The 17,551-nt window shown below is 46.4% G+C and overlaps 1 protein-coding gene across 2 annotated transcripts in view; it reads right to left on the bottom strand.

Moving 5' to 3' along the window:
- ppme1 (protein phosphatase methylesterase 1) overlaps positions 1 to 17,551 on the bottom strand; it is an 89,990-nt gene that overhangs the window by 11,484 nt on the left and 60,955 nt on the right. For both annotated transcript variants that reach the window (XM_072477147.1, XM_072477146.1), the window contains exons 8-11: positions 16,594 to 16,659; positions 11,025 to 11,172; positions 5,992 to 6,103; positions 5,841 to 5,885 (exon numbers count right to left, since the gene is read on the bottom strand). In XM_072477147.1, coding sequence (XP_072333248.1) covers positions 5,841 to 5,885; positions 5,992 to 6,103; positions 11,025 to 11,172; positions 16,594 to 16,659 — 371 coding nt within the window. The remainder of the gene's footprint in view (positions 1 to 5,840; positions 5,886 to 5,991; positions 6,104 to 11,024; positions 11,173 to 16,593; positions 16,660 to 17,551) is intronic.

Genomic DNA, 17,551 nt, shown 5'->3' with positions numbered 1-17,551 from the left:
TCATTGATGAGTTTGCCATGATCATCACTGATGGAAAGCTAACGCCAGAACAAATCTACAATGCTGATGAGACATCGTCGTTTTGCCGTTATTGTCCCAGGAAGACACCGACTAAAGCTGATGAAAATGCCCCTGCAGATGTTAAGAATGCCACGGACAGAATGACTGTGCTGGGATGTGCTAATGCAGCAAGCACGCACAAGTGTAAACTTGGTGTGATAGGCAAGAGCATGCGTCCTCGCTGTTTTAAAGGACGGAATACCTTACTGGTCCATTATTACTCAAACAAGAGGGCATGGATCACCAGGGACATCTTTTCTGATTGGTTTCACAAACATTTTGTACCAGCAGCTCGTGCCCACTGCAGGGAAGCTGGACTGGAATTTGACTGCAAAATTTTGTTATTCCTTGACAACTATTCTGCACATCCCCCAGCTGAACTTCTTGTTAAGAATAACGGCTGGGATTCTCCGCCGGCGGGATTCTCCATTTTCCTGGCGCTCGGGGATTCCCGACGGTGTGGGGCAATGGGAAACCCCATTGACCGGCCAGCGTAACGGAGAATCCGTAACAGAGTTTCCCATTGCCCCACACCCTCGAGAATCCCCATTGACCGGCCGGCGTAACGGAGAATCCCGGCGGCGGGTCAGGGTAGAAATGTGACGCGGCAGGGCGGAGAATCCCGGCCAATGTTTATGTTGTCTACTTCCCCCACCCCCCCAAATCTGATTTCATTAATTCAACCATGTGACCAAGATATCCTTAGCTCAATGAAGAGTAAATATAAAGACTGTTTCTTGAACAGCAAGTGGGCAGAAGAGAGGTGTGGGTGTGAAGTTTAACATAAAAGATGCCATATATGCCGCTGCTAACGCATAGAACACCGTAGATAAAGACACCCTTATGCATGCCTGCCACAACATATGGCTTATGACTATGTTTAATGATGATTATGAACAAAGTGATGAGTTTCAAGGATTCCATGTAATAAGTGAGGAAAAGATGATATCGGACCTCCTTACATATGCAAAAGGAACACCCTCGGATGCCATCAATAAGCTGGAGGAAATGGACATGGAAGAAGTTCTCAACATTGATAATGAAGCTCCAGTAGTTCATTCAATGACTGATGGTGAAATAGCGGAAATAGTTCGGAATTAAGGCGATTATGATCATGCTGAAAATGTGGGACAGAATTATTGAAGGACTAGAACAGCATGCACTCATAAAGGAACAAGAAATCATGTAAGTTTATAAAATCAAAGAGACTGCTCGGACAAAAAACACTGTTAATGATGCAGAAGACACAAGAAGAAACATTTAATTAAGCCATCCAGCGCAGTGCATCCTCATCCTCTTGCATGAAATCTGAATTTAAGACTTCTGGTGGCGGCCATAGAATGAGCGGTCGCACATTTGGTGGCTCTCGCTCAAGGCAGTATTTTATGTCATCTCTCTGTTAAGAGGGGCAGGGGTACCTGTAGAAGGTGTTACTCCTCTGGTGTGGCTGGTGGATGGATCCACGAACTAGGAGTGGGGCGAGAAGACAGAGCTTGTGGAACAGGAGAGTTTTCATGGTGCGCCACACAATAAGATGGCGGAGGGCAAGGGGACTGTTCTGCCCACCCAGTGGTCAACAGAGCAGCTTGTTGAGTTCAGGCAGCAGAGGAAGGAGACCCTGGAAGACCTGGCCAAAGTAGTCGAGCGATCAAAGCTGGAATCGAGAGAGTGGAGCAGAGGCTGGAGTCCCAGGGCCAGGCGAATCAGAAAGTGGAGGAGGCGGTGAGGGAGCACGGGGAACAGTTGGCCTCGTTGGTGGCCAAGGTGAGAGTGATGCGGGAGACCCAGAAGAGGCTGAAGGAGGTGGAGAATCGCTCTAGAAAACAAAATCTGAGGATCGTGAGGATGCCCGAAGGAATCGAAGGCCGGCACATACATGGCCAAAATGTTGCAGCAGTTGATGGGGGAGGGACCTTTAACAAGTCCCTGGAGGTCAACCGAGTGCACACGCCGCTAATGAGGAGGCCGCAAGCGGGCAAGCCACCAAGGGTGATGGTTGTGCGGCTGCACCGCTTTCTGGATAAGGAGAAGATCCTTTGTTGGGCAAGGCAGACGAGTAAGTGCACCTGGGAAGGGAACGAGCTGCGGGTCTATCAGGACGTGGGTGCAGAACTGACAGAGGGCTAGGTTTAACCGGGTCAAGGCTGCCCTCTTTAAGAAGGGGGTGAAGTTTGGGGTGCTGTACCCAGCCCCTGGCCAGGCTGGTCACGTGGAACATGAGGGAGCTGAATGGGCCGGTCAAACGGTCACTTGTGTTCATGCACCTGAAGAGTCTGAAGGCAGACGTGGCCTTTTTGTAGGAGATGCACTTAAAGATAGGGGACCAGACAAGGTTGAGGAAATCTAGAGCGATTTCTAGAGGGTGTGGGGCACAAGGGTGGGGCAGGCGTTCCATCTGGGGCTGGATATTAAGAAGAGGGTGGGGGTGGGGGGGTTTGTAAAGACTGTTTCTTGAACAGCAAGTTGGCAGCAGAGAAGAGAGGCGTGGGTGTGAAGTTTAACGTAAAAGATGACATATATGCCGCTGCTAACGCATAGAACACCATAAATAAAGACACCCTTATGCATGCCTGGCACAACATATGGCCTAGGACTATGTTTAATGATGATGATGAACAAAGTGATGAGTTTCAAGGATTTTGTGAGACAAGTGAGGAAAAGATGATATTGGACCTCCTTACATATGCAAAAGGAACACCCTTGGATGCTATCAATAAGCTGGAGGAAATGGACATGGAAGAAGTTCTCAACATTGATACTGAAGCTCCAGTTGTTCATTCAATGACTGATGGTGAAATAGCAGAAATGGTGAGTGGAAGCTGGAGGGGATGCCGATGGTCCTGGTAAACGTTTATGCCCCAAACTGGGATGATGAACATTTCATGAGACAGGTGCTGGGGACTTGCAGCAAGCTGGAATTTCCCAGGGTGGACGAGGAGTTAGTGCAGGGGTTGGGGATCTCAAAATTTACAGTGCAGAAGGAGGCCCTTTAGTCTGCACCAGCCCTTGGAAAGAACATCCCAAGTCCACATCTCCACCCCATCTCCGTAACCCAGTAACCCGACACGGGGAGAACATGCAGACTCCGCTCAGATGGTGACCCAAGCTGGGAAATCGAACCTGGGACCTTGGAGCAGTGAAGCAACTGTGCTAACCACTGTGCTGCCGTGCCACGGTGCAGGCAGGGAAGGCCCCAGGTCCGGATGGGTTTCCGGTGGAGTTTTATAAAACGTTCGGGGGGTACCTGGGGCCACTGCTGGTGAGGGCGTATAACAAGGCTAAGGAGAGGGAGGGGACTCCCTCCCCACACTATTGCAGGCTTCCATCTCCCTGATAATGACAAAGGACAGGGTTCCAGGGCAGTGCGCGTCGTACTGCCCAATATCGGTACTGAACACAGACGGCAAGTTGTTGGCTTTGCGAATAGAAGACTGCGTCCCGGGGCTGATTGTGTAAAGGAGGCATCTGTTGGTGAATGTGAGGCGGCTACTCAATGTAATTATGATGCCTTTGGAGGGGCAGGAGATGGAGGTGGTAGGAGCGATGGACACGGAAAAGGCTTTTGACCGGGTGGAGAGGAATACTGTGCAAGGTGCTAGGGCGGTTTGGATTCCGGCAGGGGTTTGTAGACCGGGCCCGGCTGCTGTGTCACAAGTGTGCGGACAAATGGAGTGAGTTTGGGATATTTTGGGCTGCATCGGGGGACGAGGCAGGGTGCCCGCTCTCCCCGTTGCTCTTAGCCTTGGCAATAGAGCAGCTGGCAATGGTGCTTGGAGCGTCGAGGGATTGGAGAGAGATGGGGGGGGGGGGTGGGGAGTGCCAAGTACTCAGTCTTGCTGTATGCGGACGACCTGCTGTTATACATTTCGGACCCATGGGGTGGCATTGAGGGCTTTATGGGGATTTTGGAGGATGATGGTCAGTTCCCCGGGTACAAGTTGAACATGTGAAAGAGCACAGGGTTCCCGATTGAGACCAGAGGGCAGGATAGGAGGTAGGGGTGTTGCCGTTTAAGGCAGTGGGGACGAGAGCTACCTGGGCATTCAGGTGATGCGGTATTTGGGTTGGGCACAGCTGCACAAGCTGAATTTGCCTTGGTTGGTGGGCCAGATGAAGGGGGACTTTAAGAGGTGGGATATACTGCCATTGTTGCTGGAGGGGTGAGTGCAGACAGTAAAAATGACGGTACTGCCAACGTTTCTGTTCGTGTTTCAGAATCTCCCAATCTTTGTCCCAAAGGTGTTCTTTAAAAAGGCCAATGCATTGATTTCTGGGTTTGTGTGGGCGGGGAAGACCCCGCGATTCAGGAGGCTTTTTTGGAGCGGGAGCGAGGTAGGGGGCTGACGTTGCCGAACATAATGAACTACTACTGGGCAGCGAGCATCGCCATAGTTAGGAAATGGGTGGTGGGGAGGGGTTGGCATGGGGACGGATGGAGGTGGTTTCTTGTAGGAGAACAAGCTTAAGGGCATTGTTAACAGTGCCTCTGCAGTTCTCGCCGGCCAGACACTTTGTCAGCTCAGTGGTGGTGAAGGCCTTGAGGGTGTGGGGGCAGTGGAAGTAGCATTTGGGACTGGAGGGGGCCCCGCTGTGTGACAACCAGATGTTAACACCAGGAGGCTGAATGCGAAGATTCTGGGGTGGCGGCAAGCAGAGAATGAGCGATTTGGCGACCTGTTTATAGGGGGTAGATTTGCGAAGTTGGAGGACCTGAAGGAAGAATATGATCTGCCCAGAGGGAACGGTTTTAAGTACCTGCATGTCTGGGACTTCGTGAGGAGAGAGGTGCCATCTTTTCCTGGGTTGCAGGATAAGGTACTGTCGAAGGAGATAAGGGAGGGGAAGGTGTCTGAGGTCTACAAGGAGTTAATGGACTGAGTGGGGGCCCTGATGGGGAACATAAAGCGTAAGTGGGAGAAGGAGCTGGGAGGAGAGGTGGAGGTGAATGCACCCTCGTAGTCTGTGAGGCTAAGCCTCATTCAGTTTAAGGTAATTCATAGAGCACAACGGTAGCGCAGATGAGTAGGTTTTTTTGATGGGATAGAGAATAGGAGTGGGCGGTGCGCGGGGAGGCCCACAAATCATATCCACATGTTTTGGGCATGTCCGAAGCTAAAGGGGTTCTGACAGGGGTTTGCGGACATAATGCACGAGGTGCTGGGGGTGAAGGTGGCCGATGTCTTGGCCTTTGCCTCCCTGATAATCCGGAGACGGATCTTGCTGGGATGGAAGGACTCAGAGCCGCCAAAAACGGGATGTGGGTGAGTGACCTGGCAGAATTCCGGAGGCTGGCGAAGGTCAAGTTCGTCCTGAGGGGTTGATGTGTTCGTTCACAGGATAGGAGACGGGGGCGATGGTGGGGAGCGGATGTTGGTTATTTATAATGTTCTACGATTTTTCTTCTGCCTTGGTTTGTTTTTATGAAAATGCCCGAATAAAATATTTAAAAATAAGTATGCATTTAATTCCCATAATGAATTTACTAAACCTTGCTTGACTTAAGCTGAATTAATGTGGTTCAATATATATCATATTATTTAATGATTAAAAATATTGCATATTGAATTGTGGTGTCTTGTTGAATCTGTAAATTAAATATAAATGAATTTTGTGCTTGGACTTGGGACCCATCCCTGTTGGATGAGCTACTGCATTATATAGGTAATAACAGGTCGTGCAAAATTCAAAACATTCTGGAATCCGAGACACTTTTGGCCCCAAGCATTTTGGGTAAGGGATGCCCAACCAGCACCACCAAATGACTAAGTCAATATTACTACCTTGCATTTGACCAATTGTAAGATCTCGATCCAATCTGTCAACACCTGCAACAGAAAAATGCACTGTTAGATGGATTATTGAAATTAGTTAAGAGAAGATTTATAAACAGTTTTCAAATAGGAACCAAAGATAGATTAAGAATATATATACCTGCTAGTAATAGTAGTTTTGGGATTGGGCAGCTGAGAAAGAGGTTGGATAGTCCTTTGAACCACCCCTCCCAGTACTTCTCAGTTTTGGAGAGCTCAATACGCCATGTGTACTGAAAAAAATAAACATTAAATACTATTGCACTATTAGTCAGCCTCGAACTTTTAGCCAAAGAATAGAACAGAAATAATCCATTAAGCTGTAATAAATGATGAACTCTCAGATAGTTTACTTGAGGCGGGACGGGACGGGGGGTGGTAAACATATGTTTAACATGAAAGATTCAGACAGTTTAGGAGAGTGGTCCAAGAAATGGCTGATGAAATTCAACGTGGGCAAGTGCGAGGTCTTGCACTTTGGAAAAAATAGAGGCATGGACTATTTTCTAAACGGTGACAAAATTCATAATGCTGAAGTGCAAAGGGACTTGGGAGTCCTAGTCCAGGATTTTCTAAAGGTTAACTTGCAGGTTGAGTCCGTAATTAAGAAAGCAAATGCAATGTTGTCATTCATCTCAAGAGGCTTGGAATATAAAAGCAGGGATGTACTTCTGAAGCTTTATAAAGCATTAGTTAGGCCCCATTTAGAATACTGTGAGCAATTTTGGGCCCCACACCTCAGGAAGGACATACTGGCACTGGAGCGGGTCCAGCAGAGATTCACACGGATGATCCCAGGAATGGTAGGCCTAACATACGATGAACGTCTGAGGATCCTGGGATTATATTCATTGGAGTTTAGGAGGTTGAGGGGAGATCTAATAGAAACTTACAAGATAATGAATGGCTTAGATAGGGTGGATGTAGGGAAGTTGTTTCTATTAGCAGGGGAGACTAGGACCCGGGGGCACAGCCTTAGAATAAAAGGGAGTCACTTTAGAACAGAGATGAGGAGAAATTTCTTCAGCCAGTGAGTGGTGGGTCTGTGGAATTCATTGCCACAGAGGGCGGTGGAGGCCGGGACGTTGAGTGTCTTTAAGACAGAAGTTGATAAATTCTTGATTTCTCGCGGAATTAAGGGCTATGGAGAGAGAGCGGGTAAATGGAGTTGAAATCAGCCATGATTGAATGGTGGAGTGGACTCGATGGGACGAATGGCCTTACTTCCGCTCCTATGTCTTATGGTCTTATGATTTACCAAAGCAACAATCTACGGGGTTATTGGGGAAAAGTGGAGGAAGTTGGAATAATTTATTCAAAGATCTGACATGATGGGCTGAAATTGTTTCTATGAAGGTACACTGGAGCTGGTTAAAAAGTAATTTGGTAGGTGCTGCTGTTGTATTTTCATTGAGGAAATAATGATAGAGTATAATACCATAACTACTGCATTGCCAAGGCTCCAAAAGCCGAAAGTGAATGAGCTTAGGTACCTGTAATTGCATGACTTTCTCCGCAAGGAGCCAAATACGTTCTCCAGAGACCTGGATAAAAATTTCTGGACACAATGATAGGGCTGGACTGGTTAGGAGATGAACGGGGGGGAGAACAGGACTCCCACCACCATCACCAGGGCACTGGAGAGGCTACACCTGGAGTAATGTGTACAGTTTTGGTGTCCTTATCTGAGGAAGGATGTTCTTGTTATGGAGGGAGTGCAGAGAATATTTACCAGGCTGATTCCTGGGTTGGTGGGACTGTCATATGAGGAGAGGCTAAGTCAGTTAGGACTATATTCATAGGATTTTGAAGAGTGAGAGAGGATCTCATAGAAACTTGTAAAATTCTAACAGGATTAGAAAGGGTAGATTCAGAATCAATGTTCCCAAAGGTGGGGGAGTTCAGAACTCGGGGTCATAGTTTGAGGATAAGGGGTAAACCTTTAGGATTGAGGCGAGGAGAAATTTCTTCACTCAGAGAATGGCGAATCTGTGGAATTCGCTACCACAGAAAGTAGGCAAAAACGTTGTGTCATTTCAAGAAAGAATTATAGCTCTTGTGTCTGAAGGGATATGGTGGGGGGTGGGGGGGGGGGGGGGGGGGGGGGGGGACGGGACAGGATCAGGGTATTGAACTTGATGATCAGCCATGATCATAATGAATACTGGGGCAGGCTCGAAGGGCTGAATGGCCTCCTCCTGCTTCTATTTTCTATGTTTGTTCGTATGAAATGAACACAACCGGCAAGCGAGGGGAAGGATCCCAACAATATTTGTAAATATGTGGATAAAGCTGGGGGCAACCCCTGCCGCCAAGCGGTAGGAGCCCCAGTAAGAACCAGTTAAAATACTGTAAAAATTAACACTACTGTAAAAATGTAAAATAGTATTGGGACCTCAGTCACGGTTATGGCGACAGCGAGGGGTCATGTTTTCTCATTTCTATTTCATTACTTACTATTATTGTTGTTGTATTGTTATTTATATGCAAAACTCCGTTTTCTTATTCCAAATGCCAATAAAAACATTTTTAAAAATAATAATATACCAGTAAGGATTTAATGTCTTCAGAGCGTCTGGAGGATTGAATGAAAGGTGTTGGCAGAAAGAGAAGTGGAGGAACAAAATACAAAGGGAGATAGAAGTATGACACTGATCACCTGGAATTTAGGCTTAAACTGGAGGATTAAGCAGGACCAGTTAAATAATTTAAAAGAGAAAGTAATTGTATTACATCATGAGACCTGGAATCAAATCTGAACCCTTGATGAATGTTACTAAATATATGATTCTGTGCAAACACTGCATGGCCAGAAAAGCAGTTCAACAATAAAATGTGTTACTACTTGATGCGCAATCAATTACACTCAAGACACTGCTTCGAAGGCAGTGTACTTGCGGTCACTATTACGGAGGGGTAGCTGGTGGTAGGCGCACTTGAGATCCACCGTGGAGAAGACCTTGTATTGTGCGATCCTGTTTACCAGGTCGGCTATACGGGGGAGGGGGTACGCGTCCAGCTGCGTAAACCGGTTGATGATCTGGCTGTAGTCAATGACCATCCTATGCTTCTCCCTGGTCTTTATCACCACTACTTGAGCTCTCCAGGGACTGTTGCTCGCTTCGATGACCCCTTCCCCCAGCAGCCTTTGGACCTCTGACCTGATGAAGGTCCGGTCCTGGGCACTGTACCGCCTGCTCCTGGTGGCGACGGGTTTGCAATCCGGGGTGAGGTTCGCAAACAGGGAAGGCGGGTCGACCTTAAGGGTCGCGAGGCCGCAGACAGTAAGGGGGGTATAGGGCTGCCGAATTTAAAGGTCAGGCTTTGCAAATGGCATTGGAAGTCCAGCCCCAGGAGGGTAGCCGCGCAGAGGTGCGGCAGGACATACAGGCGGAAATTGTTGAATTTCCTGCCTTGGACAGTGAGGTTCGCTGGGCAGAACCCCTTTACCTCCATCGAGTGTGACCCGGAGGCTAGGGAGATCCTTTGATTTACAGGGTGGGTTACAAGTGAACAGCGCTTTACCGTGTCGGGGTGAACAAAGCTTTCCGTGCTCCCAGAGTCAATCAGGCAAGACATCTCGTGGCCGTTGATGAAGACCGTCGTTGTAGCTGTTGCGAGTGACCGGGGTCGACTTTGGTCCAGTGTCACCGAGGCCAGATGAAGCAATTGCGAGTTCTGATCGGGCAGTGTGTAGTCGGCCGTGCTCGGGGCCTGGGGCTCCATCCAAGATAGCGTCACCCATGGGTCGTACATGGTGTCCGGGGGGCAAGATGGCCGCGCCCATTGGTCGCACGTGGCCCTAGGATAGGGGGGTGGCGGTGAGTGCTGGCCGGTCGGGGCCTGAAGGGGGGTTGCCGCGGCGGTCCATAGTCGCTGTTGACCGCGGCCACGGCACGGGCCTGGCAGACCCCCACAAAGTGGCCCTTCTTGCCGCATCCTTTGCAGGTGGCGGTGCGGGCTGGGATGATTCGCCTGCCCGCAGAAGAAACAGCGGGACCCGGTGGCGTTAGCGGGCCGTCTCGTAGCGCAGGCCTGCGGGGTCAGGGGGAAGGTCTGTGAGGCTGCCGCTGCGGGGTGCCACGCAGCCCAGGGGGATGCCGCGCAGTCGGGCGCATAGGACTGCTCGTTTTTGTAGGCAACGTCCATGGACCCTGCCAGGGCCCGTGCCTCTCTAAGTCCCAGTGTCCCCCTTTCTAGGAGTCTTCGGCGGATATCTGGGGAGCTCATACCTGCTACGAAAGCATCCCTGATTAGAAGTTCTGTGTGCTCGCTCCCCGAAACTTGCGGGCAGCCAGTTTCGGCCCAGCACCAGTAACGCCCGGTAGAAATCTTCCAACGATTCCCCAGGGCTTTGCCGTCTGGTCGCAAGCAGGTGACAAGCGTAGACTTGATTTACAGGGCGGATATAATGTCCTTCCAGCAGTTCGATCGCGGCATCATAGTTCTCCGCCTCCTCGATAAGGGGATAGATACCAGGGCGGACCCTTGAGCACAGGAGATGCATTTTCTGTCCTTCTGTGGGGGTGCCTCCGGCCGCCTCGAGGTAGCCTTTAAAGCACGCCAGCCAGTGTTTAAAATTGCAGCTAAGTTCTCCGCGTGGGGTCTGAATTGTAGGCACTCCGGTTTGATTCGGAGATGCATCCTTCCAGCTTAATTCTAGTAGATTAAATTGATGCGCAATCAATTACACTCAAGACAAAGTGATTTTATAACTGAAGGCTTTAATCTACTAGAACTTGTTCCCCAGCAGCTTCGATACAGAAAGTGAAGGCTGCTGGGACGGCACCATTTCTTATACTCCGCCTGTCAGGGCGGAGCTATGTACAACAGTCAATGGTAGACTCCTGGGTCTAACCAATGGTCATCAGCCTCTTAGGTACCGCAATACCTGGTACTACCACACTACTTTCACTTAAATAAATTTAGCAAGCTTTACATATTTACATTTTTAAAGCAAACTGAATTTAAAATGTGATTTGAAGAGTTAATCACTTACTGGGTATTTTTAATTTCAAGAAAAAACAGAAAAGGCATGCAACTTTAATAACAGGAATATCTTTAGGTCCAAAGATATAATCAGAAAAATAATTTAAAAAACAGCTGACTAGATGCGGACATATTTTCACTTAAATTCAACAGCTGATTGCTTACTTCAGTTTTACTTTCTTGGATTTTTTTACTTGACTCAGGTTCTTTCTCCTTCTTTACTGTTCCTTCTTCTTCCTCCTCCTCCTCTTCGTGAATAGCAGTGTCCACAATAGAGTGGGAGCCCCCTGGAGTGTTGCTGTCATCCTCATGTCTGCAAATAGAACAATTCAGAATGGGCAAGTATGTACCTTTTCTGAAATTTGGATTATTTCCCCATGCAAGTTTCTTGTTCTAGGTTTATTAAATCTCTATTTGTAAATTAAATTTAGCTGCGTAGCGACCTGGGTTGGCCACTTCCCGACTTAAAATGGAGATCCGCAAAGGAAGCAGGGAAATTCAGCCAACCCAGGCAAAAACTAGCAAGTGCAGAAATCCTGTGTATTAGAACTTGCAAAAAGCCCAGACAGCACTGAAACCAGCACCATCTGCATATTAATGAGCGATCCCCGGGCACAATTGAAACACAAGGTGAATAAGGCCAAGCCAGACTCCTCGGCGCCGGCAGGAGCCAAGACAAAGGAAGGCCAACGGACACTCAGGGACCGCCCAGCGATCAGGGAACAACTTCAGTATTGGAGAAATCGATCCAAGTGATCGAAACGCAGTCCAATCACTTGGAACCAGGTACGGGGTCTGCCCCGAACGGAGGGAAGCCCCTGGGGATTATAAAATAGAGTCCCCAAGTTCAAATCGTCCTTCTTGGCAGGGTCACTCAGCAACGCAAATCAACCTGAGAGTGAACTGCCCAAGCTGCCGCATCAACCAAGTAAGTCTCCTGTCAACGCACGCTACGTGATAGGCGCTCCTAACTACCAGTCCATACCAGCTTTTGAATCCTACAGACTCAGATCGAACGAAAGGCCATTTGTTCCCCTGACCTGGTGGGCCAATTCCGAAGCTAAGTATAGGCCTTTTAGTGATAGAAAATAGTCTAGAAAGTAGAGTTTATGCATGAGTAGCGATTACGGTGTATAATAAATGTGTTTTGATTTGAATCTTACTAATTGGTGTGTTGAGTTATTGATCAGTACTTGAACTTGAACCTCATGGCGGTATCATAAAGATACCTGGCGACGCTAGAGCAAAGGTTATAAAACAGAGCAAATTGAACGAACCAAAAGTTAGCAACAGCTCCCATGGGTTAAATTCACAGAGCAGTAGAATTGGAAGACATGGACTTAGAATCCAAAGGACACATCTATCCAGATTGCTTGAAACAATGGACATTCGATCCTAGTGATCATCTACATCTATTATTGAGATTCCCTGATTAATTTGGGAACAGCAGGAATTCATTTCTAGGGGGATCCCACCTTTGAGATGGTAGTTAGTTTATTGGCAGCCCTAAGGTCCATCAGGAAAGTCAGCGATCAAGCTGCTGGTTTCATCTGTAGCCAAAAGAGAAATACAGTATACAGGCTGGAGCTTTTGACCTGAGCTGTAAAAGGGAAGATAACATGAGAGGAACAAAATTTCTTTGAGAGGAACAAAGATCTCTTCAAGAAGAGTAAAACCAACACAGTTTCAACAAAAGGGCCCATCTGTGGTTCACTCAGGGAGTTAAGGATAGCAACTGGTTAAAAGAAGAGGCTTGCAATGTTGCAAATTTTTAAAAAAGCACCAGCAAGTCGGATTAGGAGTCATAGAATTTACAGTGCAAAAGGAGGCCATTCGGCCCATCGAGTCTGCACCAGCCCTTGGAAAGCGGCCCCACGCCTCCACCCTATCCCCGTAACCTCACCTAACGTTTTTGGACACTAAGGGCAATTTAGCTTGGCCAATCCATCCAACCTGCACATCTTTGGACTGTGGGAGGAAACTGGAGCACCCGGAGGAAACCCATGCAGACACTGGAAGAACGTGCAGACACCGCACAGACTGTGACCCAAGCCGAGAATCGAACCTGGTACCCTGGAGCTGTGAAGCAACTGTGCTAACCACTGAGCTACCGTGCTGTCCGTTAGTGTTTTAGAAACCAGCAAAGGGCAACCAAAAAGTTGATTAAAAAAAGGAAAAAGTGGAATGAGAGTAAACTAGCCAGAATATAAAAGCTTTTACAATCTGTTTTTAAGTACATAAAAAGGAAGGTGGTAGCTAATGTAAACATTGGGTCCCTGTGAGGCCGAGACGGGAGAAATTATTTTGGGGAACGAGGAAATGGCAGGGGTAATCGAACAAATATTTTGTGTCTGTCTTCACAGTAGAAGTCACAAGTTCCATCCCTGAAATAGGTGATAACCTAGTTGCTAAACATTAATTAGAGCAAAGATAAGTATTGGAGAAACTTACAGGGACTAAAATCCAATAAATCCTCAGGACCTGATGGCCAACACCCTTGGGTTCGAAACGAGGTAGCTGCAGAGATGGTGGATCTGAAAGCTATGATTTTCCAAACTTTCTTCGATTTAGGAATGGTCCCACTGGATTGGAAGATGGCAAATGGTACACCACTTTTCAAGAAAGGAGGGACAGGGAGAGAATAGTGAACTACAGGCCAGTTAACTTATCAGTTGTTGGGAAAATTCTGCAATCTATTAAGGAAGTCTTAACAATGCACTTAGAAAAGCATAGTATGACTGGAACTAGTCAACGTGGTTTTTCTAAAGGGACATCCCTGTTTGACATATACGTTTTTTGGGAGGGGATGTAATGCGGAGGATCGATAAAGAGAAACTAGTAAATTAAGTTTAACTGGATTTCCAGAAGATATTGAATATGGTGATGCACAGAAGGTCAATAGGCCAAATAAGGGCTTGTGGTTAATGGATAGATAAAGAGAGTGAGCATAAACGGGTTTTTTCCAAGGAGGCAGGCAATGAATAATGGAGCACGACAAGGTTCAGTGATTCGGCCTTGGAGATTCACAATCCATATTTGAAGAAGAGACTGATGGCAATGTATCTAAGTTTGTTAATGATACCAAACAAAGTGGAAAGTAACCAGTGTGTTTGGGAGGGGGGGGTGGGGTAGGTGAAGTGGGCAACAAGATGGCACATGGGAGTATAATTTAGGAAAGTCGAAGTTATTCACTTTGGTAATAAGAATAAACAAGTAGAATATATATTTCTTTTCCCCCCCAAAGGTGAGAAATTTGTAAATGTTGATGTTCAATGAGACTTGGATGTGCTGGTACAAGGAACGCAAAGTGTTTGCACGCAGGTACAGCAAACAATTAGGAAGGCAAATGGCATGTTCCCCTTTGCTGCAAGGGAGTTGGGATAAAAAGTGTCAAGAGGCTTGAACACAGTAAAGATTTAAGAATGGAATATAATAAAGATTAAAGAAGTTTGGGTAAAATAAAGTTTGAAGAATGGGTTGAAAGAAGAATTGATAAGAGTGCATGCTCCATCATTGAATACATTTAAGACCGAGATAGACAGATTTAGTTTTCTCAGGGAATTAAGGGAGTTGGGGAGCCCAAGACCAGCCATGATTGGATTGAATGGCAGAGCAGGCTCGTTGGGTCCTGTTTTCTACTCCTGCTCCTAATTCTTATATTCTGAACTATAGGTTTTCTGTATTTCACAGAAATCAACTGGACCAACATATGATGACCAAATATTTATCACCATTGACCCCACACAATAGCATCATCTCAATTGTTTCATTGTGGTGAACTGGAAAGAGGGATGTGCGATAGGTTAATAAATCTAGTGGGAAAGCCACCCAAGCCACTTCTACACACTTCACAGCAACTAGTTACCAACCTTCAGACACAGGCACAAGACAATAAGCCCGAAGATACTGGACAGTTTCTCAAGTTGAACCAGAAACTGAAAGATCTGCTGGAACTAATTACTGCTGGATTTCTATTACCCCATTAGAATACTGATTTGGAGCACTAAATATTGGCTTGTTATATTTATGAATCTGGTGTATAATGGGAAGTCATTTTAAGAGGCTTTGTGAAAACAATGGCACAAGGTACCAAATTGAGAGGTAGGACTCTAGGATCATCCTAGAGAACATAGATAAGCCCGTTATTTCAATACAGTACCAACTGCCTTCTTAACCAAGTTTCCCGATCCACTCTCCTTCACTCTTGATTCCTCTCTCCTTGCAAACTAGTATACCATCTTCAATCTCCCATATTCATGCTCATCTCTTCCACAACTTTCACTGTACCAAAACAGCCCTACACAAAGTCATGAGCAATATTCTGTGCATGTATGTGGTACATTTTCCCCTCCTAAAACTAGCTGCAGCCTTTGGCATGGTTGATCACACCATTCTCCATCAATAACTCAACTGCACTCCCCATTTTCACTTATAACTACAGCCCTTCAGCATCGACCTTTACACCCATCTTTACACCCAGAGTTCTCCATGAGTTCACCTTCTTATTTGGTAGATAATTGATTTATTGAAAAATCATCATGGCAGCAGGTGGTGAATTGTGACAAAGATGCAAATAAAACAAGTAATCATAACTCTTAACAGTCATAGGCAATTAAAATAAAGAATAAAATAATAAAGGACTCCACAATTATGAACATTTCAGTATACAGATAATAACAACAGGTCTTTCACATCTATATGCCTCCTTGACAATAGCATCTGCTAAGATGGAGTCTGCTTCCATAAGCAAGCAATGACATCCAGCTGTATCTCTCCTCCTCCTCTCTTGGCCCCTCTACTGCTTATATGCTATTGATTTTTGTTTTCTGTCAGTAGATGAGCTGCAGTTAAACATGGAGAAGATAATAAAAAAAAAAAAAAAATTAATTTAGAGTACCCAATTCATTTTTTCCAATTAAGGGGCAATTTAGCGTGGCCAATCCACCTACCCTGCACAGCTTTGGGTTGTGGGGCGCGAAACCCACGCAAACACAGGGAGAATGTGCAAACTCCACACGGACAGTGACCCAGAGCCAGGATTGAACCTGGAACCTCGGCGCAGTGAGGCAACAATGCTACCCACTGCACCACTGTGCTGCTCTTGTGGAGAAGATAATTAAGCAATTGTCTTCATCTCCATCACAAAATTCGTATTCTCTCCAGGGACTCCATCCCCCTCCCCAGACATTGTCTTATTTGTACCAGACTACTCGCAATCTGTATTCACACTTGTGTTGAGCGAGTGACCTGGATCCTATCCATCACACAAACTGCCTACTTCCACCCCGTATCATCATCTGCCTCTGCCCCCAAACCAACTTCAGCCTTTGTCATCTCTAATCCTGACTATTTCATCCAACTCAGCTGCCCTTATCCTATACCAAATCAAATCCCACTAGTCCGTCACCCTTCTCTTGCTGATGTGCATGGGCTCCTGGTCCCCCAGTATCAAAAAAACTAAGATTTTAATCCTTACCCTTCAAGGACATTTGCCTTAACATCAAATTTTCCCTATGTTGCTATGAAAAGCCTCAAGACTTTTTTTCTACACTCAAATGTTTTATATAAACTCAAGTTGATATGGCAAATACCAATTACCTGAAAAACTAAACACAGAATTCAGCAAATTCATTAAGAGATTCAAAATACCACACAGAATTAAAGTTTCCTTGTGACCAGGCAAATTTATTTTCCTGCTAATACTAGCCAGAGACTATGTTAATAAGTAACTTACAGTTTTACTTGACCAACCATGGAGACTTTTGCTGATTCTATATTTCGTATTTGACCACTTTTCACGCTGTAAAAAAGATGGAAACATGAATAGAGCAGTTCTTATTTATAATGAGTCACATACACATCATTAGCTTAACATATTATTCAGTCAAATGGTTTTGATTATTTCCAAAGCAACATGGAAGGGACAGAGTTAGATAAATAAGAATTTACCAAAAAATAAACACAAAGCACCAACACAGTTTTGGTCTCCTTATCTGAGCAAGGATGTTCTTGCTGTAGGGGAGTGCAATGAATGCATACCAGACTGATTCCTGGGATGGCGAGACTGACACGAGGAGAGATTGCGACGGTTAGGATTATATTCACTGGAGTTCAGAAGAGTGAGGGGGTGGAGGATTGCATAGAAACATGTAAAATTCTAACATGACCAGACAGGGTAGAAGGAAGGATGTTCCCGATGGCAGGGGAGTCCAGAACCAAGGATCCCAGTTTAAGGATAAGGGGCAAACAATTTAGGACTGAGATTAGGAGAAACCTCTTCACCCAGAGAGTGGTGAGCCTGTGACATTTGCTACCACAGAAAGCAGGTGAGGCTAAACCATTGTGCATTTTCAAGAAGGAGTTAGGTATTTGGGGGCTGAAGGGATCAAAGGATATGGGGAGGGAATGCGAGGCCAGGATACTGTAGCCACCTGGGTTGGCCAACTCCCGACGTAAAATGGAGAACAGCAAAGGTGCAGGGAAATTCAGCCAACAGAGGCACAAACTAGCAGGTGCAAGTTACTGTGTATTAAACGCTGCAAAAGCCCAGACAGCATCGATACAAGCAGCTATCTGCATAATAATGTAGCAGCCATCTACATACTAATGCGCGATCCCCAGGACAATCGAAACATTTGGGATAAACAAAGCCAAGCCAGACTTCCCGGCACCAGCAGGAGCCAACACAAAAG

Source organism: Scyliorhinus torazame, chromosome 15 (genome assembly GCF_047496885.1).
Source record: "Scyliorhinus torazame isolate Kashiwa2021f chromosome 15, sScyTor2.1, whole genome shotgun sequence".
Lineage (NCBI taxonomy): Eukaryota > Metazoa > Chordata > Chondrichthyes > Carcharhiniformes > Scyliorhinidae > Scyliorhinus > Scyliorhinus torazame.
The sequence above is the reverse complement of the archived record's forward strand: the minus strand, read 5'-3'. Positions and strand labels throughout refer to the sequence as shown.